At 41.1% G+C, this 26,547-nt stretch overlaps 2 protein-coding genes across 3 annotated transcripts in view; both read right to left on the reverse strand.

Moving 5' to 3' along the window:
* Positions 1-4,271, reverse strand: part of ATP1B3 (ATPase Na+/K+ transporting subunit beta 3) — a 58,246-nt gene extending 53,975 nt beyond the window's left edge. For both annotated transcript variants that reach the window (XM_077827205.1, XM_077827204.1), the window contains exon 1: positions 4,005-4,271. In XM_077827205.1, coding sequence (XP_077683331.1) covers positions 4,005-4,113 — 109 coding nt within the window. In that variant the 5' untranslated portion in view covers positions 4,114-4,271. The remainder of the gene's footprint in view (positions 1-4,004) is intronic.
* A 19,390-nt stretch (positions 4,272-23,661) lies between these two features.
* The window catches only part of GRK7 (G protein-coupled receptor kinase 7), a 30,005-nt gene continuing 27,119 nt past the window's right edge, over positions 23,662-26,547 (reverse strand). Inside the window, exon 4 of the mRNA XM_077826123.1 lies at positions 23,662-25,587. Within this exon, the coding sequence (XP_077682249.1) occupies positions 25,245-25,587 (343 nt within the window). The 3' untranslated portion in view covers positions 23,662-25,244. The remainder of the gene's footprint in view (positions 25,588-26,547) is intronic.

Here is a 26,547-nt window from a genome sequence, read left to right on the forward strand (position 1 = left end):
TACAGTTCAGGCTGGCAGGAACGACCAGCATTTCCTTTTCTGGATGTTCCCCTGCCATGGAGGAGTCCCCTAAATGCATAGATTCTAGCATAACCAGCTCCTATGCGTCTCCCTCTTTGCAGCTACTGGTGCAGTGGACATGTCAAAGGCTATAGCTACACTAGAAAGCATGCAGCTACACTGCTATACGTTGTCTAGTATAGCTTCTCTAAGCCCACAGGAAAGAGCTCTCCCATCGACTTAATTAATCCACCTCCAACGAGCAGCAGTAGCTGTCCACATCAGCATTTAGGACAGCGTAACTTATGTCACTGAGGAGAATGGCTTATTCACACCCAAGAGATGTAAGTTATACCGACATAAATGGTAGTATAGACATGGCTAGAGGGATTGAGGGGGAGCAGTCTGAACATGTTTCACTCTGGTTCCCTGCAACTGGAATGTGTTCTCCAGGTAAGCTGCCAACTTGATAGAAGTTAGAGCAACCTCAAGGCTCTATTTTGGGCTCGGGCAGAGAATCAGGGAACCGTAACTAATTCTCTTTTTAGCGCTTTCCTGAACTATCCTGAGCGACTGGCTGAAGGATGAGGAGCCATCTTTTACTAGGTATTCCCCTAACCTCAGACAGGGCCAGCTGAACTATCCTGCTTTTCCTGAAGAACCCACAGACCACCAGAAAGGCCAACAAAGGACAGTAGCTGCTCAAATTGCTCCCAAGGGAGTTGGTAAACAACAGCCTCTCCCACCTCTTTCCCATAGTGTTGGCAGAGATGTTTAAAAGTTGTAAGGCAAACAATTTCGATTTGTAATCAAATACAATTTTTTCTTCTTAGCAGTTACCGTCAAAAGTCATACATAAATGGGTGAAGATAAACTGAAGACTCAAAATTTCAGGAACATTTAAGTAGCCAGACATAATAGGTTCAATATATTAAGCATGAAATGTCTGAACTAACACCCCCATAGCATACAAAATGATGTGTGTGAATGCAGAGTTAAGCATTGACATTAAGGAATAATTACTTAGGAACATTTAATCTCTTTACCACACACCCAATTACCTGAATTCCTGTTAAAGAACAAAGTAAACAAACAACATTACATAAAGTATATAAAGGTTCATTAGTGAACGTATTTACTGAATTTATTCCTGAAATGGGAAAGTAACTTTACTGAGTGAGCTGGTTGTAAAATAGAACAATCACTCAACTCCAGATTAAGGTAGGTTTGCTATTAAAAACAATTTTATAGACAGTATGCCATGGCACAGGAAGGGACAAGGATGGCAATATTACAAACGTGCTCTCTAGTAAAGTAAGGTTTCAGAGTAACAGCCGTGTTAGTCTGTATTCGCAAAAAGAAAAGGAGTACTTGTGGCACCTTAGAGACTAACCAATTTATTTGAGCATGAGCTTTCGTGAGCTACAGCTCACTTCATCAGATACATACCGTGGAAACTGCAGCAGACTTTATATATACACAGAGAATATGAAACAATACCTCCTCCCACCCCACTGTCCTGCTGGTAATAGCTTATCTAAAGTAATCGTCAGGTTAGGCCATTTCCAGCACAAATCTAGGTTTTGTCACCCTCCACCCCCCCACACAAATTCACTCTCCTGCTGGTGATAGCCCATCCAAGGTGACAACTCTTTACACAATGTGCATGATAATCAAGTTAGGCCATTTCCTGCACAAATCCAGGTTCTCTCACTCCCTCACCCCCCTCCAAAAACCCACCCCCATACACACACAGACTCACTCTCCTGCTGGTAATAGCTCGTCCAAACTGACCACTCTCCAAGTTTAAATCCAAGTTAAACCAGAACATCTGGGGGGGGGAGGAAAAAACAAGAGGAAATAGGCTACCTTGCATAATGACTTAGCCACTCCCAGTCTCTATTTAAGCCTAAATTAATAGTATCCAATTTGCAAATGAATTCCAATTCAGCAGTTTCTCGCTGCAGGACAGTGGGGTGGGAGGAGGTATTGTTTCATATTCTCTGTGTATATATAAAGTCTGCTGCAGTTTCCACGGTACGTATCTGATGAAGTGAGCTGTAGCTCACGAAAGCTCATGCTCAAATAAATTGGTTAGTCTCTAAGGTGCCACAAGTACTCCTTTTCTTTCTAGTAAAGTAAGTTACAAGCTTGAAAGGATTAGATTTTTATCAGCAATTATCAGTAAACACTGATTTCACCATACTTATACAAGCTGCCAGAAAAAAATATTTCCACTGACGATAGAAATTTACAGATAAGCAGCATTTTTCTTATGTTGCTTAAGAACTTTAAGATTGATTTAAAGATATTTATTTTGTATATTTTGACCTGTGAGGTTGATAATTTGTGTCTTAATGGTTATAAAGCTAACTTTTTGAATTTCTACGGTCATGAAATAATCATCGGACCCCCACCCACTGTCTAACACCCATGATTTCCTGCAACTGTAAAAATTTAAATAGATAAAAAATACTTAAAAATAAACATCCATATCATCCGTCAAAATTTTTTTTTTAAATCTAATTCTGCCAAGCCTGATCATGGATAAACATCTTTGTTTTTCCTTAAAATACGCTGACCATTTCTAAAGCACTTATAGTTGTTAATGCTATCTGTTTCAGTACACAAATATGCTTCTGTGATCACTTAACCACACACCCATTCATTCAACCCACGCACTTTAAGAGAACCTGCTGATGGGGTGCCTGAACAGAGAAGTCACAAGACAACAACAGAGTGGAAATTTCCTCTCTTCCTCCTCTTCCTCTATTTGAGTGGCAGAGTAGCTAGCAGGATCTTATTTCCATCTGAATGGAGGAGAGCTCATGTCAGAACCAGGGCCCTCTCCTGACAGGCAACCTGAGAGCACACCCTCTGCATGTTCTGTGTGTTACTACTCATGGAGTTTGTACCAGGCTGTGCATATGTCCAGCACTGCTCAACACCGTGCTGAAATTCTTGTTGATTTTATAAGCACAGCTATTTAAATATCTCAACTGTATCAAAATTTTAGGAGCAGATAGGGTGCTATCTGAAGCCAAGAAATATACATTTCCCTTGAGGAGTGGAGTAATTTATTAATACTTAACATTTTTTCACTATTGTAGTTTAAGAATTTGGGAGATAACATTTCATCTCCCTCCTGTTCCAGCTCCCAGCGGAGGCAATGGGAAAATTAGGGAGGGAATGAAAACAGTCTTCCATACGGTCATGTGGAAAAGCTACTGCTATCAGCCACATCTGTAAAGGAAGATCCCAGAAAATTCAATCTAGGGCCAACCTTAAACAAGGTAATGCAAGTTACAGATCTATTCCTCCTACTTTTGAAAGCTGTGGGCAGACTGACAACTCAAAGACCAGTCCTCTTCCCCACCTCCAGCAGCAGCACCCCAGAGGACACCTCATTCACCACTGACAGGTTAGAGCTCCCCAAATTGTCATGCCAATAAGGAATATACGGGAGCATGCATGACACCCGTGTGGCTGCAGTAATACCATAGAAGAGATCAGTGAGGAGGGAGATGGCCCCACTCCTGGCATCGGGAGTTTGTAGCTGTAACCTGCTACCGTTACGCCACCAGACTCCTCCTTCCTCCCTCCCCATCCCTACGCAGCTGACACGGAGAAGGAGCCTGCTGAGCCTCACTGCAGCATTTACGTGGAGAGTGAATCAGCGGAGGACGTACTGAGAGATGCTTCCCTCAGGCCGCTGCTGTAGCGGCCCGATTACGAACCCGCTCTGCCCCACCAGCCCACCCTGAGCCAAGACGAACAGGAAAGGCGGGGCGGGTGCCGCGGAACCAGCACGCGGGCTCCAAGTGCCCCCCCCCAACACACCCTGCACCGGCGCATTATCAGAGTCAGGCTATTTTTAGATCCGAACGTGGCGAAAGTAACGGCTTCCAGAGAGGCGCCTCGTGGCTCCTCGCGCCCCCACCCAACGGCTCCTTCTTCACCCGCCCGCCCTCGGCTCCTGGCCGGGCCCCTCGCCATTCCCTTACCCCAGCTCTTGGCCGTGCGCCCCAGAAACTCGCCGCTGCGCGGGTTGTACACGAACTGCCGCCACTCGGCCATGGTCTGGCTGAAAGGCTTCTTCACCTCCTTGGACATGGCGGCGGGGCGACGGCTGTGTGTGTCCCGTTAGCAGAGACTCCGAGCTCAACTGCGGCAGCGCCTGCTCCGAGCCGCCAAGTAACTGTCCTCTTCCCCTCCCGCCAGGCGCCCGAGAGGCCGGGCTGGTCGCACGCAGCCAAGCTCCTCACTCCCCCTCCTGCTGCTGGGGCGGGACCCGCTCACGTCAGCGCGGCCCTTCTCAGTCCACGCCGTTTCCAAGCTGCGCCTGCTGCCCCCTGGCGGCCAGAAGGAGAATGGCAGCTGGGATGAGCTGGTCCTAGAGCCTTGGCGTTCCAAGGGCACCCCAAAGAGCGACACAGTGCTTGGCTTGTGAGTCGGCTTCATCTCCCGTGGTTCAGGGGTGCTGCACTGACGGCACATAGCGGGGAAGGAGTCCTCAGGAGCTGCCTTGCTTTACCCCGCCGAAGCGTGTGCACACATCCCCCTGATCCGGACATAGGGAAGGGCTGTGAGACGCAGGCAGGTGCTTGGCAGGGGAAGGGAAACAAACTCATTCGACATCAAATTTTCAAACTATGGCATTGAATCCGTGTTCAGGCACGTAAGTGACCTGGTTTTCTGAGGAGCTGAGGCCAGGCAGGTCCCCTAAGTCACCAATGGAGCTGTCCATTGTCAGCATCCTTGAAAATAAGATGATTCTACAGGCCCAATTGTTTCCTTAACTACAACTGTGCTACCTCCTTGAGTTCATTTATGTACTCAGGGACACTTGTGCACACCCACTGAAGGCTAATGGAGTTGCACAGCTGTCATATAGGGCACAGTTTGGTCTGCAAAACCTCTTCCCGGTATAGATGGGGCAAATGGAAAAAACCCAGCTTGACTCTGAGCCCAGGGTGAGTGAGGTTCAGCAGCTTGCGGGGGAGAGTTTTTACTTACAAACTCTCAGAGTCTAGGCATAAGCAGAAGACTAAGTAATTGCTTAGGGGCCTGAGCAGCTCAAGAGGGCCACCTGTTTGCTTTTGTAGTATATGTTGGGGGGCAAAAATATTCCTGTTTAGGGCCCCTAATGGGCTAGCACCGCCTTGGAAACTGTCCTGTGACATGGAACTATGTGACAGCATGCCATTTTAACAAAATCATTTTTCTGGATAGAAAAGACACTTTAAGTGTCTGCACAGCATTGTGTTCACTAATGTTGATTTATAATTAGTGATAAAGGAATAGAGCATGGTTTGATATTGATACCTATCTCTGATATAGTTCTTTTCATCAGTAGATCTCAAAGTACCCATAATCTTTAATGTATTATGTTAGAACAGGGGACCAGCACACTCACCTCTCTGTTTGACCTGACAGTCATGTTGACTAAGATTTTCAAACATGGGTGCATGAAGTTGGGCCCTGTAAATCCATATTTAGTGACCTAGGTGGCTTGACTACTGCCAGTGATGTTCAATACTAACACTTTCTCACCATATGTTTCAGTTATTGAAAATATTAAAGACTTACTCCTTCTTTTCCTTCCTAGTTTCGCAATCAGTGAATATGACATCACTGACTTCAGCTCAATGGATCAACTAGCCAAATCTTCCATGGTACTAGAGTTGAGGGGGCACAGTGGTGGCTGAGGCAATTACAACTCAAGAGAGCCTCTCCCCCCTTCCCCTACCTGCTTCCCTTCACACATGCACATAGTGGACCACACCTATACACAGCCTGTGTACATGGATTGTGTAGTTTCCCAGATTTGGTGCAGGAGTGGTTAAATATTTGGAAAACAAAAGATACATTATACAATAAACCATCTTCCTAAAAAAGACGAACTTAAACATAGTTTAAAAGAAGAGATTTCCATAAACTGTTTCTGCTTAGCATGTCCCATTAGAAGTTTGTTATATGCACTGGTTAATTTTTTTCATCCTATTTACTTTCTACCTATGTAATTTCTATATCTATGCAAACTCAGTCTATACAATGATGATACCATTTGCACAGGAGTGAAAAATAAAATCGTGTTTCCTTCCAGTTTACTGAGGATAGTGTAGCATTGCAAGCAATGGAGAAAGAAGTATTCAGGTTTCTCATCCTAGCTGAGACACTGATTCACTATGTGATCTTGGACAAGTCATTGATTTCATTGTGCCCATGTTAGGCCAGCTGGAAAACCGAGAAAGAGTAACCAAATGCTGCATCTGCTTTTCAAAACCCAGGAGATATCATCAGGCTAGGTCTTAGAATATGTTTTCTTTATTATAGTAATTGTCCTACTGTATTTGAATACAATAAATTAGATCTTATATTTAACAGCAAATATTTAAATGTCTTAACACAATTTTCACATTTTTTTCAAGCATATGTTAATATACATGTTTCCTTCAAACATCCTACTTCTCAAATTTTACATTTTTGACAGCATCCTTAAGGAATGCCTGAGAATCATAAGGGCCTATTAATAGCTCTTGCGAGCTTGCAAAAGTTTTTTTTTTTTTTAATGGTGTTGGTAGAAGATAGCTTTTTATGTACTGTTCAGCAGGAAATTCACTGTACTGTATAAACCATGGGAATAAATTGTTCCTTATCAAGATATATTAATTTAACTGTTAAAGTATGGATTTTAATCTGCCTGATGTAAGGGTGTGTTTTACTTCTTAATCTAAACAATATATTCCTTAATTAAAACAATATAAAATGCACCCAGATATCTTGTTGATAGGTGCCTCTATTAATAATAGAATTATTAATAAAAGTTTAGTCAGCTGGTATGAGATGCACTTAATAGCTCGAGTACTGTTACCATTTAAAAGCATTTTAATAATAATTTGTATTTGTGGATAACATTGCCATTCAGCAAGAGACAGATCCTTTTAAATGTTGAACACCTTGAATTCCCATTGACTTCAAATGGAATTGAGAGTACTCAGCATCTTAAATGTATGTTAGTAGGTTTATTCTTACTCAAATGGGATACCTCTACATTCAGAAAGGTACTGAAATATTCATGAAGAAGCTCACTTCTCTAATAATTTGAGGTAACATGAAACTGACTTTGAGAATGAATCTTTGTGTTTAGAAATCAGCCTCCCTTCACCCAAATGATTGTGCCAGGGGAAGAATATGAGAACATCTGAAAATAGAAAATGTCAGGCTTTTCCCAAAGCCTGAAAGCTCCACCATACTTTCATTATCTGTTTCCACCCTGGAAGCCTTCACCTTTAATTTGATATAAAATATTGCACTACTTTTTATGGAAAACTCCTATAGAATTTAATAGAAAATTATAAACATTATAAAATTATATAGCCAGGTTAATTATCCTACAGCATTTAATAGAGAATTATACTCTTCCTGGATAACTATAGAATGGTTTAAAAACAACAAACAGAGAAAGGATTTGATCCTCTATTCAGTTTTATAAGATTTTTCTATAAGGACACAAAACTAAATAAACAATCTACATGATTTTAAAATTACATTTACTAACTTTGTCTGCTTCAGGGTCAATACTTATGAAAGACTGAAAAGGGGGATCTTTCATTCCATCTTGGAAGGAGGCTTGCTACCAGTGCCTCTTAAACATCTTTGTATCATTACAAAAAGAATATGATCTCAACATGTGGACATTGAGATACTTTATATTTTTCCAAATCAGTTCACTCCAGCTCCATGGACAAGATGCTATCTCCTGGGGGGGAAAGTGTGTAAGCTGAAAATTTTAGCTGACCTCTACGTGCATTAAGGACAGTGGCAGATGCCTTTTCACAATCACTAATGTAATCCTACTGTAGTGGCCACAGGAAGATTCTGCTGCTGCCCTTAATCTAGAGGGAGAAGTCCTTCCCTTTACAGTCCCCAGAGAAGCCCCCCATGCCAATGTAGACCGTTCAAGCTTGGGACAGAGGAAGGTTCACAGTAATAATATCAGAGGAGAATAGCTCTTACTGGCTGTGCAGCCATGGCAGAAGACTAGAGGCAGGCAGACCTAAAACAGGGTGGTATGATCCAAAAATAGGGCATGGACAAGCACAGGAGGCAGAGAGCTCATGTCCTTACTGCTCTATATGCTATGAGGAAGTGTTCCTAAGTCCATTATAAGCTCCAAAAACCTGTACAAGGAAATATCTGTCTTAAACTCGACAACAAAATGCAACTATCCCCATTTGTCCCTCAAGCAATTATTAATTTTGGTTGAGAAGGATCTTGAGGAGAGTGGAATTCTTTTTAATTGTTAATAATTAAGCAGCACTCATTCTCATTAGAGTTAAATCAGTTCCCTGGGTGAATTCCAGGTAAGGCAACTATGGCATACTCAAATTAAGTAGAGTATACTATATTTTAAAAAACCATTTGCTATGCTTTTCAGTTTCAAACCCTCATATCACAAGAAGGTACCCCATTCATAACCCTTAAGAATTCAAATAATAGAATAACACTGCATAGATATGAGTCTAACCTTCTCACTGTACACTTTCTAGATATATAAATAAGTCCTTGAAATGGATTTAAGGAGATTCATTGTACTTCTGTAAATTAAAAATAAGTGATGAATTGCTGCTGATGTACAACGAACAATCAGTAATTCAGATCATGGATCTGAAAACCTCTGTACTTTAAGAAAGTTCAGACCTGAATCTAAACTTCCACATTGGCCTAATTTCTATATTAGAAAGGATAACAGAACTCTAATTAAAAACCTTGCCTCTGAACTTTAGGAAACAATATCTTGATCCACTCATCTCAATTTAAGTTCATCTCTGTTTGCTGCATGGCATTTATCTAGAACTGCAGATACTTCCAAATAGATCATATCTATCTCTCAGGTTTCCTGGGATAATCTCTTAATAAAACTTTAGTGGGCAGATTTATTACATTACAAGTAAAATATGTAGAAAAAATATGCAGTTCCATTTCTATTGCAGTTTTTAAAAAAAGAAATGGAATATATATTTATACTGCATTCCTGACAAGGCAAGTTTTAATTCTTGAAATCAGTTCACCATTTTTCTTCAGCTACATGAATACCTGTCTTTTTCTATATTCCACACACTCTTAATACTACTTGTATTATAGAAATAAGAGGATTTTTAGGTACTACAGTGTTAAGTGCCAAAGAGAAAACTAATTTAATTAGATTTTAAATTATTCTAAACCCTGGAAATAAACAACAAATGTCTTTTGATTATTCAAATATTGTCCACCTTGTATAATAAAGAAATTTTCTTTAAGATTAAAAGACAATCTAGAATGTGTAAACACTGAAGAAAGTCAGAGTCCCTTACATTGTAGCTTTGTTTCAATAACTGGAAAAAAACAAAATCCCATTGTGATATAAGTGGTTTGCATCTTCTGGACTATTTGCTTTCCATTTCCTGAATCATACATAATAGTCAGTTCTTAAGACTTACCAGGTTAGTTTACAATACTTATCTTAATAAAAAATATTCTTTTCACGTTACTCATCTCACGATCCGATGTTCCTATGCAATTTTTTCTTTATTTTGTTAATTTATGTTTTTATGCAAATTATGTTTTAATCAATATACCTCTCCCTAATTTTTGTATTATATATTCTAGAAAGTCCTGCTGAAATCCAGGAAATACAAAGAATTTCCTCATCTGAAGTCATGCTGACATTTGTGCTAGAACATATGTGACCCTTTTTTAGTGTGTATACAATTCTAAATAAATGAGTTTTCAAAAGACAATGATATACCTAACACATGGTTTTCTATTTCATCAGCGTTTCTAATTTCCAAGAGGGGTTTCTACTGAGCACAGAAATAAATAATTACAAGACTCTGTGACTCTGAGGCAGCAGAAATGCCTTTTAAAAAAGTCCTCAAAAGATCACTCAGAACCATACATGTAAAGGGATGAACCCATGATCATACAGGCTTTTGTGATAAAGAAGATACTTTATCTTGAATTTGGTATTTGCAATACATGTAGTTATAGCATCTCAAAGCTACTCTCAGGAGTAAAGTAGAAATAAGGTGGCCTAGAACACCTCCAGAAAAATCTGGTGATTGTTACAGTCATGGAAAATAGTGATGAGAGTTTAAATAATTCAGGAGCATCACCATGCCACTTTCTAAACTAGAATGGGCTAAATCCTGCAGTCTTTACTCATGTAAAATTCCCATTAATTTCAGTGGAAGTTGAGGACCTAACACTGTTTCTTCCTGAGCATGTGGAAGGTTTTAAATGCACTAAAATCTTATTCATCCTCGTAAGTGATAGGGAGAAGCAGATCACAAAAGTAGCAAAAGGGACTGTATAAATGAGAAATATTACAGAGTGAGGGACTTCTCTTCCTTTCTAAGGCTTTGTCTACACTATGCAGCTTTTAGCGACACAGCTGTGCCACTACAGCTGTGCCGCTAAAAGGCGCACAGTGTAGCAGCCATTGGTTGGCAGGAGAGCTCTCCCGCCAACAAAAGACTTCCATCACCAACGAGCGATGGTATCTTTGTCTGCAGGAAAGCACTTCTGCGGACGAAGCACTGTTCACACCTGCCCTTTTCCTCAAAAAAAACTTTTGTCTTTCAGGGTGTGTGTTCTTTTATCACCTCTGAACGACAACAGTTTTGTCATTCATTTGTCAGTGTGGACAAAGCCTAAGAAACCTTATATTTGCTCTCTGTTTGGTCCCAACCAACCACATCATGTTTAGTTTAAACTTGCAGTCACTGGGACCACTCATGCATTTAAAATTAAGCAGGTGTTTAGTGCTTTGCTGGATCAGGGCTGTGACGGGTTCGGTCACAGACACCCCCTTGGGTCTGTCACCTGATGTGTTGAGACTATTTTCTCTGCCAGTTTGGGCCTTCAGAACCCTGTCTTGTTGAGCCAGATACGCTAATCTACTGCAACACAGACCCAGGGTCTGACCCACACCCCCGAAGCTGAAGACTTAACTGAAAATGGCAAGTGCTCCTGTCTCTAGCACCCAGACACCCAGCTCTCAATGGGATCCAAACCCCAAATGAATCCTTTTTACTCTGTATAAAGCTTATACAGGGTAAACTAATAAATTGTCCGCTCTCTATAACACTGATAGAGAGATATGCACAGCTGTTTGCACCCCCAGGTATTAATTACTTACTCTGGGTTAATTAATAAGCAAAAGTGATTTTATTAAGTATAAAAAGTAGGATTTAAGTGGTTCCAAGTAATAACAGACAGAACAAAGTAAGTGACCAAGCAAAATAAAACAACACACACAAGTCTAAGCCTAATACATTAAGAAACTGATTAGAGATAAAATCTCACCATCAGAGATGTTCCAATAAGCTTCTTTCACAGACTGGACTCCTTCCTAGTCTGGGCCAAATCCTTTCCCCTGGTACAGTCCTTGTTAGCTCCAGCTCAGGTGGTAACTAGAGGATTTCTCATAACTGGAACCTCCTTTGTTCTATTTCTCCCCCTTATATAGCTTTGGCACAAGGCGGGAATCTTTTGTCTCTCTGGGTCCCCACCCCTCCTTCTAAATGGAAAAGCACCAGGTTTAAGATGGATTCCAGTACCAGGTGACATGGTCACATGTCCTGTGAGACCCCAAGCCTTCATTCTTCCTGGTCTGACTCACAGGAAGGCTTGCAAGTAAACAGAGCCATTTACAACCAATTGTCCTAGTAGATGGGAGCCATCAAGATTCGAAACCATTATTAATAGCCCACACTTTGCATAATTAGAATAGAACCTCAGAGTTATATTTCATATTTCTAGTTTCAGATACAAGAATAATACATTTATACAAATAGGATGACCAGACTCAGTAGATTTGTAATCTTTGTAATGATACCTTACAAGAGACCTTTTGCATGAAGCATATTCCAGTTACATTATATTCCCACTCATTAGCATATTTTCATAAAATCATGTGGAGTCCAACATCACAAGGGCCTTTCTCTCTTTGCTGCTTTAGTTTGAAATAAACATATTCTTGACTGAAAAATACATGATTTTGCCTTTGGAAAGCACAAGATTTACACAGAAGTGCTATAGAGTGGGTCTTTAATGTACACACTAAGAAAACAAGTCCACGGTATTTAAAGTCTCATCAGAAAGACAAATACATAAAGTTCATTGTACTAAATTTATTTTCCTTACCAGGATGAAGGGCTGTATTAGCCCCTCTAAGTTTTGATGTGATGGTTTCAGGGAATGTAGATGTTTTTCAAAGGCCATGTCTACACTACCACTTATGCTGGCAAACTTATGTTACTCAAGGGTGTGAAAAAAACCACTTATGTTAGTTCTGCATTGCCTTTTTTAACTGAGGACTAGTAGCAACATTCATTATAATCTGATATACAGAAAAACATAAGAGAAAAGCCTCTAAATGGTTTTCCTAGTTTGCTTTAGATTAGGGATTATTTGCAAGCTTCTTTTATTTTTTTCCTTAATCAAGCTCAATAACATTTCCTCTCTACTATTGTTAGCTTTTTCATTGTTCATTTAAAACAACAGCCTTTATAAGAGGATTGCTATTTTTTCCCTTACAGGAAGATCAATGGAGAAGAAGACAATTAATGGCCATTCATACAACACAATTAATGCATTTGTTGCCTTTCCCAACTGTAATAGACATTTAAAGCCTCATAAATCCTGTTTTAAAATTATTTAAGAGTCATAGAATTAGCACTATGACTTGTCAGATTGTCCCAGGATAGGAGTTGTCAAGGTTCCTTCCCCACTCTGAACTCCAGGGTACAGATGTAGGGACCTGCATGAAAGACCCCCTACTCTTATTCTTACGATCTTAGGTTAAAAACTTCCCCAAGGTACAAACTTTGCCTTGTCCTTGAACAGTATGCTGCCATCACCAAGCGTTTTAAACAACAGGGAAAGAGACCACTTGGAGACGTCTTCAGAAAAAGTACTAATTTCAAAGCAAATGGCCATTGTGTATGACGACCCCAAGTCGGAGAGAGTCAAAATGTATTCCTCACTCACCTCATCAAAGGAAAAGCCCACGTAGGTAACAACACTGTCAGCTTGTGTTCTATCAGAAGCACTAAATATGGATTCAAGGAAAAATCCGTCATCTCTGGACTGTTTGGACTCTTACAGGGAAGTGTACTAGATGCAAAGCAGAGATCCCCGGAGACAATCTGGGGACCCTGAGAGACTTTTGGGAAACTGATGGTTTATTACATCACTGTCACCATTTGGGATTACAAACTGTGACTCACCTGTTAATAATTCTTATTTCCTTTTCTTAGCTAATAAACCTGTAGTTAATTTATTATAGAATTGGCTCCCAGGCTTGTCTTTGGAGTAAGATCTGGAGTACTAATTGTTCTGGGATAAGTGACCAGTCCCTTGCAACTGGGTCCAACCTAATGTGGTGTGACTTTTTGTTTCAGTGACAATTACCACAAAATTCAGTTTGTCCGGGTAGCACGATAGGCTAGAGAGTCTAAGTCTTAAATGTCTTTGACTTCATGGTAAGACTGGTATAGTGATCCAGGAGTTCACATTTGTTGTTGGCTTGGTGAAATCTAATTATAGAACACACCACCAGTTTGGGGTATCTGCCCTTATTTTTTGACAGTCTGCCCTGAGATAGAGACTCATAGTTGTGAGCCACTCCAGACAGTGTGACACTCACCAGTATTGGTGTGATGTTTACCACATGAGAAGGAGCTATTTTTTGTGACAAGAAAGCTCTTTGATGACAGTAAGATGAACCCTGTAGGGACTCAAGATGTTTAGCCTTCATTGTGACCATTGGGATATTAAAGTTTCCTTCTTTCCATTGTTTTAAAATTTGATCCACAGTTCTCTCATACACAAAGTTCTGGGCAGATTACCTATTTCTCTGTTTCACACCCTGTCCCACAGCTGGTGTAGCATAAGAGTCTTGAGTAAGGTAAAGGATAAAGTTACACCCTGAATGTTGAGTCCTTCAGTCAGAGGGCCCCCTAAATAAGTTTGAATCTTCCCAGACAGTGTTCTTTTATCCAGCATCTTTCAATAATCATGTTCTTAATCACATCAAACAATAGAGTAACCATTCTGATGTAGTTCTGTTAAGGAAGGATGAGAGAACAAAAGATGTTGAGGTTTACATAGGACCCAGCAAAAGCGAGCGTTATTGATTGGAGAAGTTCAAGGACACTTTCCCATCACTTGATTTGACAGAGAAAGATTCTAGATTAGGCTTGTCTCTGCCTCAGACAACAGCATGTTTTGTGGCTTGAAGTACAACTGATAATCAATAGCACTTTACATATAATTCTGAGCAGCATGTATCTTCTTGCCCTGCCAGTTGCTCCACCACACGGTCAATGCGTGAAAAGCAAAGATTGGGATGGCAGTCCACGGCTCGTGCTGCCTGAATATTTGGATGGATAATTCATAGATCTGTTTCTTCCCATAGAAAAATACCTTCAAAAGATGAGCTTGAGGGCTTAAATTCATAACTTTGCTAGACCCTAAAAATCTTGGTCTTGATAAGGACACTGGGTTTATGGCTTATTACAAAAATCAGTAACTTACTAACCCCCCTTGTTAGTCCTGTGACTGCAAAGGTATCAACAGGCCACTTCACTTTGAATGATCTTCTACAAGATGTGTTAAATATTTATGGTAAAACAATCTGTTCCACCTTGTGACACTCGGAGTCCCTTTCCCAGACCTGAAGAAGAGCCCTGTGTAGCTTGAAAGCTTTGTCTCTCTTGTCAGCAGAAGCTGGTCCAATAAAAGGTATTCCTTCATCCCTCTTGTCTTTCTAATATCCTGGGACAAAGAGAGAAACATCTCTTCCCACAGTGATTCATTGCATGTTTTCACACTTGTCTCATACATCTTTCTTGAATTATTAGGATGGAATATGCTGGTGTTCTGGTCATACACAAACACCATCCTTGAGCTCACTGTCTTGCCAAGTGACCCATTTCTGTGTAACCTCAATGGAGAATTTCCCCCTCTTGTTTATTGATGTTACTCTGTGAGAAAGGCAGCAAAATTCTCTTTGGCTTAGAGATTTAAGTTTGTATAGCAGGCATCTCTCTCCAGCGTATCACAAAGAAACAGATTATTTTTGCTGACTGGACATTATGCCTCTTCATGGTGATCCTAGTGTTATTGCTGCTGCTATTATTGATAATAATGAGTCTGCTCATGCTTGTCAACCTCAATTGCTTTCCTCAGCTGATGATGACAAGAACACTAAATGTGATTTTAAGTTTTTAAGACCATTATTTTTGCTTCACACAGCATGAAATAAAGTACTGTTTCTTACCCTGCCTCCCCAACTCCCTCTCCTATAGCACAGCTCTCCATGCAACTAAGGTCATGTCTACACTTAAAGCACTGCAGTGACACAGCTGTACAGCTACAGCTGCACCACTGCAGCGTGTATGGTGAAGATCTTTATGCCGATGGGAGAGAGCTCTCCCGTCAGCATAAAAAACAAAGCAAAACACCACTCCCCCAAGTGGCATAAGCTATGCTGGCGGGAGAAGCTGTCCCGCCAACATAGTGCAGTGCATACTAGCAGGGCCAGAAGGTCTTCTTGACAACAAATGCACACTGTTGACTCATATCCAGCTTCTCATCCACTGTAACCTCCAGGTCCTTTTCTGCAGAACTGCTGCTTAGCCAGTCGGTTCCCAGCCTGTAGCAGTACACAGGATTCTTACATCCTAAATGCAGGACTCTGCACTTGTCCTAGTTGAGCCTCATCAGATTTCTTTTGGCCCAATATGTCAGGTCACTCTGGATCCTATCCCTAACCTCCAGCATATCTACCTCTTCCCCAAGCTTAGTGTCCGCAAACTTGCTGAGGGTACAATCCATCCCATCATCCAGATCATTAATGACAATGTTGAACAAAACTGACCACAGGACTTAAGTTCCCTGTAAGCTGCATGGCCATGCAGCAGCCTATTTAGCTCCGTGCAGGTGCTCAGGGAATCCGCCCAAGGACCTGCTGTGGCCAGAGACCAGCTGGGGGAGGGGCACCCATCCCTCAGCCCCAACCTAGCCAGGCCTGGGCGCCTGGCCCTGCCAGGGTGGCCCGGCCCAGTCCCAGCTGTGGCCTGGACCAGCCTGGACCTGGACTCAGGCATGGCTCAGGGTTGGACAGACCCAGCAGTGGCCCAGCCCGGCCCAGACCCAAGCGCGGACAGAGTGGCGGGCCCCGCCCAGCCCCAGGGGCGGCCGGGGTGGCACCAACCCAGGTGCAGCCAGAGTGACCTGGCCCGGCATGGACCCATACTGAAGCAGTATGGCTCAGCCCAGCTCTAGCTGCGGCCCAACCCTGGAGCTGCTGCAGAGGGGAGAGGCACCTCTCCCTCACAGCCCAGGTGTTGCTGTGGGAAGAGAGAGCTGGGGGGAGTCCTCTCTCCTTGCCGTAGCCCCGGAGCCCCCTCCTACACCCCAAACACCCTCATCCCCAGCCCTACCCCAGAGCCTGCCCTCCCAGCCGGAGCCCTCACACTCCTGCACCCCAACCCTCACGTATCACCTCCATATTAGTGCACATAACAAAATTAAATCCACACATAGGTGGGAAAAATTAGCGGGAACACTGCCCAGGACTGACCCCTAGGGCACGCCACTTGATACCAGCTGCCAACCAGACATCGAGCTGTTTATCACTACCTGTGTACTGTGATACACTGTTGAGCCCGATGATCTAGCCAGCTTTCTATCCACCTTATAGTCCATTCATCCAATCCATACTTCTTTAACTTGCAGGCAAAAAGCCGGCGGGTGGGGCAATGGGTGGAGAGGAGCCCTCGGCCGGCTGGTGTGCAGGCCAAGAAGAGCAAGTGGTGGTGGGGCGGGGGGAGGGGCGGGGGCTGGAGGGGTCTCAGGGCACAGTACAAGCAGAGCAGGCCCAGGCCCCTTCTGAGCATGGGCCCAGCTCCATGGAACCACTGGTGCCATTGTAAACCCGGCACTGCACACTAGCGCTTATGTTGGTGTAACTTATGTCACTCAGGGGGGTGGAATACTCACACCCTTGGGTGACACAAGTTTTGCCAACAACGTAGGCAGTAGTGTAGACAGCCTAATTCAGCATTTCCTGCAGTGAGCATTAGACAGCCCTGAGGAATCTCTAGTCTTCTGCCAGCTTCCAGTTAGGAAAGTGGAACAGGAGGAGAGAGATAGCATCGGCTGTTCGCTATCTTCAACCCTCATTGGCCAGCACAGTCCCTCCCCATTTCTAGGAGCCAGCACAGTACTTCTTATTGTGGGCTATAGACAGCCCCCGAGAAGTTCCAGTCCTCAGTCAGCTCCACACCAGGAAAGTGCACGATCAGGAGTTCCTTAGTGATTGCACCATCTGATATTGTTTGTGCTACTTTCTCATTTGTTCTGCTTTGCTCTCTCTCTCTCCCCCCCCCCCTTGGAATCAAGAAATGTCTCCATTACCATTAATGACTAACACTCATGCCAATTTCTTTTAATGGTCTGAGCTCACCATGACAGCTACATTTGTTCGCCCGCTTTTTGTCTCCATCATTTCCGTCCTCTTCTCTCCTCTCCCCTTCCACTCCTTCTATCGTCCTATTCTTTAAAAATACCCACCCTTCACTTCTTTTGCCCCAACTGCATCAGTTTTGCACAGGTGTAGTTCCAGTGATTTCACTGAGTTACTCCTAATTAGCATAATTGTGAAATCAGAATCAGGCCCAACGTCTTCAAAAGTAATCTTTGCAGTGATGGCCTCTGCACTGCCCCCGACTGAGGAATCCAGCATACTGGAACAATTTACCCCATATAGTTAAGTAAATGTTATGTCTTCATAGTATAACATGAAATAAAGAATTAAGACTATTCCTGTAGTTAAAGCAGTTTAATTCTGGTTTAAAGGGCTTTTCAGTTGTCTTTAAAATATCTAGGCTTACCAGAAGCATAGTTTATGCTCTCATGTGAGCATGTCTGCTGGTGGGAAAGCAGGCAGGAAGGAAGGCATAAAGTAAATCTACCGTTACATATGGTGAATCTTTCACCTTAGTGACTCAGTCAGGTGACATGTCTAGCATATCTTATGTCAAGTTTGCATGCAGTCTTGCAAAGCAAATACAGTATAACTGAACAGCTCCTTTCAACAGCTGTTTTTTAAAACTGTTACACTACTATTGTTAGCTGGGCTACAAGTTATGACAAGTGAAAAAGCCAGAATCATCCCTTTGGCATTCATTGTAACAACATTCCATCATAAGGAATTCTCATGCTACAGGATGTGAATGTAATAAAATATGTGACTCAGCATTGTGACATCTTTTCACTCTCTAAAGTGAAACTGCTGTAGTAGTGACTTGATCAGGCCATATAGGCCAAAATATAGGTTTGATAAGGAAAAATGTCTGTTAAAATTAACAGGAATAGAATTGTTCTTAAAATAATAATGAAAACCTTCATTTATCTAAACTGTTTTGACCAAAGACTGTAGGACCATGCTGTTGTATGTGAAACACAGTAACAGAGACTGGTAGCTGCAAAGTTTTGAGAGAACACAGGGCAACAGCTTCCTAAATGTGGCAAAATAAATGATGGACTAGATTATCCTCACTGTCATGCAATAGGGAAGAGATAAAATAATCACTGCCTAGTTTAAGGAAGGTAGAGGGAACAAACCCCCACCCGCAATTTCCACAGTGCACAGGAACCCAAAATTTTTGGGCTGACGACTTATTCACCAAATGGAAGACCTGATTTTGCACAGCCATACATTTTGTACAGGTGTACAAACTACACAAAATGTAAAATGCTACTGAGAAAATGCTAATATTTTCACACTCATTTTGCACAGCTTTAAATAATTAAACACAGCACAAGGCAGTTGAAAAACAAGCCAAATTTTCCTGAGCACCTTTCAACTTCTCATTTTATTTTTTTTAAATGAGAGATTAGATCTAGATTTTTAAAGTTCTTTTCAATAATGTAAAACAATTAATAACCAAAGTCATGTTTAAAAGAAGTTACATTCACCTAATGTCTTTTTAATTTTTAACATGCCTATGAAGTGAGCACCTTAAAACCATCAGAGTGCAGCATTTCAAATGATGCCTATCAATTGAAGTGATCCTAGGTGGTCTTTAGCCATAATATTTCAGTTATGGGCCAGTTAACTTTTCTAGTACAAAAATGGGGCAGAAATTTCCCCATATCTAAAATTTCCAAATTTGGTGAAGCAGCACTAGTTTTGTCTTAAAAATGTGGGATACAAGTTGCCCATCTACCAATGATGCTTTTTTCAACATGGGGGGGAGGGGAGTGATTTTTGTACCTTTTTTAGAAAAAAAAAAGTCTTTAGATATCTTAAATCTTAAATTTACTATGTATACATTAACAAACGACTACTGTGCACAATCACAAATTAGTTTTTACAACCGTTTATTGTATCAGTGGACTCCAGCCATTGAAACATTTTGCTATTAAATTGTTATGATAGCAGATAAAGATACAATAGACTTTCCTAGCTTCAGAGGATCAGTGGTAATCTTTAAAATGAATGACAAGAGTTCAGTTATTCACCTCACTTTTACCTCTGGATGTGAAAAATCAGATCTATTTGGATATTTAAACAGTAAAAGTACATTATTTTGAAGATCACTATTAAAAATTTTGTATTCTTAAAATAGTAGTGTTCAGATGAGAAATAATTTATTATAGCTGTACTGCACAACACCCTCCTTCAGCCATAATTAGACATCCAAGGGAAATCTCATCCCACTCCCATTTTACTTACTGTTTCTTGCTCCTGTGCTGAAATTTGTTTGTGAAGGTGGGGGAGGATGATCCTGAGAAGAGTTAGATTCACTAGGAAACTTTTGATTTTGTACAAAACTGACTATTCTGACAAAAATATGTTCTTGATATGGAGTAAGGAAATTCCATAGGCATATAGAATAGCAAGTTGAACTGCTTCCCTGAAGCCAGATTCTGATTGGTCAGTTGGGCCTTTGTACTAATGCAACATTCCTTATGGTGCACAGCTGAGACTTCATCACCACAATTAAATAATCTCTATAAATATTGACTTCATTATAGGCATCAGGTATAAAAGCAGCCTCTCCCTTTCCTTGCCCCACAATTGTAGCTGCCTTTCTTAAATGTAAATTTAGAAGATAATCTTACTTAAAAGGTTGGTTTGGGAGCTCTCACCAGCTCCCAACTCAGCTTGGTGCAGTTAAAGCTGCCCTGCCACTGTCTAGCACCTCTGAGAGTAGCAGTCAGGCTGCGAAAGGGAGCATTATTTCTCTTCTCAGGAAACACATGGAAGAATCCTGGAAGAGAAATCACTGTGGCGTGCCCAAGACAGTTAGTAGCCCTTCACAGGTAGTGTTTATTGCATTTGGGCTCTTAATTCAGTCTTTTAAATGAGATTAACACTTTAATATACAAAAACAAAAGGAGTACTTGTGGCACCTTAGAGACTAACAAATTTATTTGAGCATAAGCTTTCGTGAGCTACAGCTCACTTCATCGGATGCATCCGATGAAGTGAGCTGTAGCTCACGAAAGCTTATGCTCAAATAAATTAGACTCTAAGGTGCCACAAGTACTAATTTAATATAGTTTATAGTTGCCTGCAAAAGAGGCAGGGAAGAGAGGTCACTGAGCTGTCAGGGACAAAAGGGGAAGGAGAGGTAGTTTCAAATTATACACTTTTCCTTTGCCCCACTAGCTTATATATCACTTGGACAGCCCGTCATTCTTCTCTGAGTACTTCAAATCCTACTTTCTATTACAAAAACTGAATTGGGGAACTGGTCAATGTGATTCCTAAATTATGCCCTGATTGGGCAGATTAGGCTGGTGATTAACTTTATCTATGTGAGTAGTGTCATTGGCTTCAACATGTACTGGTTATCACATGCATAAGTCTTTGCAGTATTGGGGCCTTGCTTTTTATAATACAAAGCAAGATGTTAAAAATGGCCTTTAAGCCACCACCAAACTGTTGTTGAAAGTACATCAAGGTTAATGGCAAGGGCAGGAGAAGGGACCCAAATATTTCACTAAATCATTTAAATAATACATTTTACAAAATGGATATTGAAAATAATAAAGAAAATGCATTTTCAAGCTTTTTTTCTGTTTCTTTTCTTTCTCTTCTCTTCATCATGGAAACACCTGCTGTCCAAATCCCTGCACTAACAGATTTTAGAAATTGAATTGTAAAACTACTCTTCTGTGCTCTCAGCAAAATGCCATGCCAGGATGTGCATCAGTAGATTATTGATGCATTCCTTTGACTGGCTTACAAAGCCCATTTAAGGCATGCACTGATGGCCTACTAATGCACAGCCTTTAGGGATTTACTGGCATAATAGATCTTTATAGAACCACAATCATATAATATTGTGGGCCTGTGATGAGAGAAACTTTGTCCTAAACTCTACCATTTAGATATTGCAATAGATTTTGCTATGCCAGGTGTTGAAGGGCTGTGTTTTGCAAAGCAATCTTAGGTGAAATGTGCTTTTACCTTAGGGGTTAAATTATGGTTCTATGCATACATCAGTTCCCTCCTAATGGGAACATGTTTGTACTACAAAAGTAGCACTATGTGAGCCCATATTCTGGCTGCTTTCCACCCCGATTCTCAGTCCTTGCTGTGTATTACCCTGCCAGGAGCAGGATTAATCTACACCAGGAGTAATCTGCCTGGAATGGGGTTATGAAGCTGAGTCAGACTGTGCATGTGCCAGAGCACTTACAACCTACTCTGCAATGCCTCTCAGTGGCTTTAGCTACAGAGGACCTCTGAAATGCAATTTCTGTGGATCTGTCCACAAGTTTCTGCCACTCATTTCCCCTCCTAACTACATAGGGTTTTGGTGTGCACATACAATAATGCTTTGCAATTCTTTAGCAACTTCCATTTGAGGATCTCAAAGTGCTTTACAAAGATTATGATTTTAGCCTCACAACCCTCCTGTAAAGTAGGGTATTTTACAGAGGTGGAAACTGAGGCAGAGAGAAATGAAAACACTGGAAGTCAGGGACAGAGCCAGGAATCCCTTCTCTCCTCATCCTGTTTTAGAACCACAAGTTCATCCTTCATCTCCAAGTCTATCCATTTTTCAATACCTTTTTAAGACCATCCTTGCTGCCATATGAGCAGCCCAAGTCCAAATTTGGCCGATAGCAAAGTTACAATAATTTGATAGGATGGCCAGCGTACTCCTTTACCCCTACAGTGAGGTGGTGGTTGTTTATTGTTTTGTTTTGATTCTCTTTAAGAGATTCCCTAATAGCATTCATGAACAGAATTATCCAACAGATATTGTATAACATCTTTCATATTAACTTGCAGAATAAGAAAGAAGAGAATTGGAGAAGTATTTTTAAAAGAAGAAAAAGAAACCACTCCTTTTATATTTAATCATCTCTGTACAAAAGTTAGGAACCATATTAGCAAATTTATTTGTTTACCTGTGATGTTAGATAATATTTTTTTAATATCTGAAACTTACGGTTTGATAGCTACATTATTTGGCATGAGCAAAGCTATTCTGTTAATAGTTTATTAATGTTATTGAAACCCAAATAGTGTACATTATAGGTGGTTATAGATACAGTGTATCTTTACCAATTCCTTTGTGTATCAGATGTAGAGGTCTAATCCTGTAGTTTCTACAGAGGCAAACCTTTGAGTTCAGTAGAAGATTTGCCTGTGTAAGGAATGCAGGACTGGGTGCTAATGGCCCAATGCTCTAAGGAGCTGAATACCATCAGTTTCCATTGAAATCAGCAGAAGTTGGGCGGACTAAAGGCCTAATTCTGCTAGTAGTTAGTACATAGTATAGTACTTACTAACGTATGAATAGTCATTAGGACTTCTCTTGGTAGTAAACATTAAATCTGGTATAGAGTTTTTGCAGAATTGAGTCTCGAATTAATTCAGGGTGTTCAAAACTAGAAATAAACAGAAATATATAAAGTTTTGTTCAAGAACTGGTTAAACTGTACATTTAGACTATATCAACTTACATACATCATTTTTCCATATCACTTATAAAAATAGTGCAATGTATTTTATTTTTGTGGCTGATTGAATTAACATTGGTATTATATTTAGAAACTTCTCTTTTTAAAGGCCAGTTACAAACTGGTGTGATCTATTTGTAGTTTAATTTAAACTACAGTTTAAACCAAATATAGACATGTATATCAGGAAACCTGCTAGAAAGTTGAACTTGGTAACAAAAAAAATGAATGTACAGTACATTCACAATCAAACATCAATTTCTTCATATAAGCTGTAATATAACTACTCAAAAGCATAAGCTTACACAATATTAAGTCAATTTCTTTTCTCAAATTCACTAGTTCACTCTCAGACTTATTAAGTTAAGATAGAGGAGAATTTGACCTATTCTTTCCGTCCTTATTCCTGCTGAACCTTTTACATTAATGAGAACTTGGACATATTACTACTGAATCATTCAGTGACTAAGGTGAACTGAGAAATCTAGATAGCCAAAAGACTCTTAAATTTGCTGTGATGCATGAAGTCCAAATTCATTATCTAATTACTGAGAGTATTACTTCATCATTTAAAAGCCTTTATTGAAAACTTTAGAACAACCAGAAACATTTGAATTAAGAAAAGGGGGGGGGGAGAGAGAGATCAAGAAAGAAAATGAGTGTATTATAATGGCAGGCTCATTCATTTTCAGAACAAGTGCCTCCTCACCCTGTTATTGCTTTCATAGTTCACATACACAGAGCGATGGAGTGCTATCCTTCTATGTTTCCTGATGTAAGCAGAGTCAGGATGAACTCTACCCTGACATCTGGTGGCGAGTAGTGGTGGGTTGTGGAAAAGAACTTCAGGGGCTGATCTCATTTGCATAGGCACACCCACCCTGCCTAGATGGTCACTTTGGCTGCTGTAGGAGCCCTAGTTTCTCTGTTATTGGGGCAGGAATAAACTGTTATTATTCTGATTATGTGAATCGAGGACAGTGGAACTGTACTTGGCCTTTTGTTATGATGGAGGGACTCACCATCAACTAAGCAGCACTCGCTAGGCAAGGGTCATGGGTTCCAAAACCTAGTGAGGGGAGAAAGGCTGGGGGTAGGTATTAATGTCTGGTAGTATAGGCCCCCCCCCCCGTGAGGGTCCAACATGTCAATTGCACTATCTTCTCTCTCTACTGTAGAATATCAGAGCTAGTTTTTATTCCCACAGGAGTTTAGTTACAGGCTGCTAAGCTGAAATCATTTTGGGCCAATGGTGTACCAGCACTGAGGCTCCCTTACTACAAGCTGAAATCACTAAAGAGCTGAAATCACTGAGCATTGTGTTAAGTGCGGGGGGGGGCTGAAGCTATATTGCGGAGCAGTTTGCAAGATGGCTGGAGCAGCTCATGGGATGGCTGGTGGAGCGGAGTGGCTGCCAGAACAGAGCGACTTGTGGGATGGCTGGTGGAGCAGAGCAGGGCTGAGCCCCATGGAGAGGTTGGGCAATTGGCTTCGGACCACGTAAGGTGCCCCTTAACCTCCCCATTTCCACCCGGGTTCAGAGGTAAAACTCTGCAGATAAACTTTTGAATGCTGGGGCTGCACTGACCAGGGACAGAGACTTTGGGGTTGTTGGACTTTTGGGACTTTGGGTGACTTTTGGGTTGCTGGACTCAAGAACCAAAGGCCCAATTTGCTTGGGGTGGGTTTTTGCTCATGGGTTGTGTTATGAATCCTGTTGGTGGTGTTTCCTCAACATAATGCCACATTGTTTCTCTCTGTTATTAAAAGGCTTTTGCTACACTCAGACTCTGTGCTTGCGAGAGGAGAAGTATCGCCTCTTAGAGGCGCCCAGCGGGGGTGGTATATAATTGTCCCAGGTCACTGGGTGGGGGCTCGAGCCGGTTTTGCATTGTGTTATTGGAATGGAACCCCTAGATACTGAACCCGGCCCTTGTTGCTGCCAACTCTGATGGGCAGAGGGGTTACACTAAAATAAACTTGATTCTTCATCTTGATAACTTCCAACACAATAAACAGATTATCTCTGTTGCTAGAACAAAGTAGTAGAATATCCACTCAGCTTATGCTCCTACTTGTCCTGTTGATGTCATATTTTAGGTTGATCGGTTCTTGTTAAACAGCTTAGCTGAGTTTTTGAAACACTGTTAGAATCTGGAAAGTTCTGTGGTACATTTTCACCCTTTTTGTTAATGATGTGATATTTATAACAACAAACAAACTCCTGACTTGGCTTCACCTCTGTTTGCACATCCCCCAGTAGCTACTCTGTTAGGATCATTCAGTTCTTCGAACAGTCCTGTTTCGATAATTTCTTCCTGCCACGGTATAGGGACAGCACCTGTCGCAAATTTCTTGAAGAATTGCTTATCTTTGTCATCAAACTCAATCCCCCTGATTTCAGAGAAGTCAGCAATGTCTGCAACATCTTTGGCATAGACAACTGATGGATCTGGCACAAAAGGGGGGTCTATGAGGCCTGCCTCCAGCCTATGGAAGTTAATTGTTTTGAAGAAAGCATGTTTTCTTGGATCATCGTCACTGCTCCTGCAATAAAGCAAGAGATTGTCAGTCAAAATTGTGATGTGCTAGCTAGCTCATGAAGGTGAACTATATATATACACAACAGAGAGAGCCCCAAAGCTGAATTATAGCTCCACACGTGGACACTCCTAGATTTTGGGAAAGTTTAATTGCACAACTTGGGTCTATTTTAATTTTAAATGGGTTTCATTAAACCATCCCTTTGTATAGTTTTTCAAAAGCCAAGGGTTGTTAGGTGCATAATGGGATCAAGATATTTTGTACTTTTCAGCTAGGAAAGTCAGGTTTTCAGTGGAACTGAAGCTAAGGAGGGGGAAATATTAGGACTATTGTTAACAACAAAAGCCCAGATAATTTGCTTTAGTTTAGGTAGAATAAGAATTCCAGGAAACTGTAGTAGGTGGTTCAATGGGTAATGCACTCAGCTGTCAACTCTGGAAACAGTGGTTTCAGAGTGAAACTGGTGACAAGTAAAACTGATGTTTGTGGTCTCATCTGAAATGTGTATTGGTCCACAGTGCGCGCACACAGAAAAATCACACAAAGCCCAATACAAAAGCCATTATTCTCATGAGTATTTCTAATTCACATAAGTAGCCCCACTTAGCTCAATGGGTCTACTCAAATTGCAGGATCAGATCCAGAGATTGGTATGCTAGCAAAGGAATGCAAGCACATTTCCTAGCACCTTCGCACCCAATGACCCTCTATAGCTAAAACTATCCTAGGCCCTTACTACTATGAATATAAACTTTAATAAAACTCACCCAAGAATTAAAAATAAAATGAATCAAACGTTTTTTAGACTTTTTCAAAATAAGTGTATCTCGGAAAGAATAACTGCAGTCCATGCAATGGGCTGAATTAAGGTTCTCTTTTCTTGAAGGAGAATCAGGAACACATGAACTATTGCAATGTGGGCCCACATTCAGATCCCAAGATGACCCCCAGGACAGGAATAAT

The sequence above is a fragment of the Eretmochelys imbricata genome, chromosome 9 (assembly GCF_965152235.1).
Source record: "Eretmochelys imbricata isolate rEreImb1 chromosome 9, rEreImb1.hap1, whole genome shotgun sequence".
In the NCBI taxonomy this organism is placed as follows: domain Eukaryota; kingdom Metazoa; phylum Chordata; order Testudines; family Cheloniidae; genus Eretmochelys; species Eretmochelys imbricata.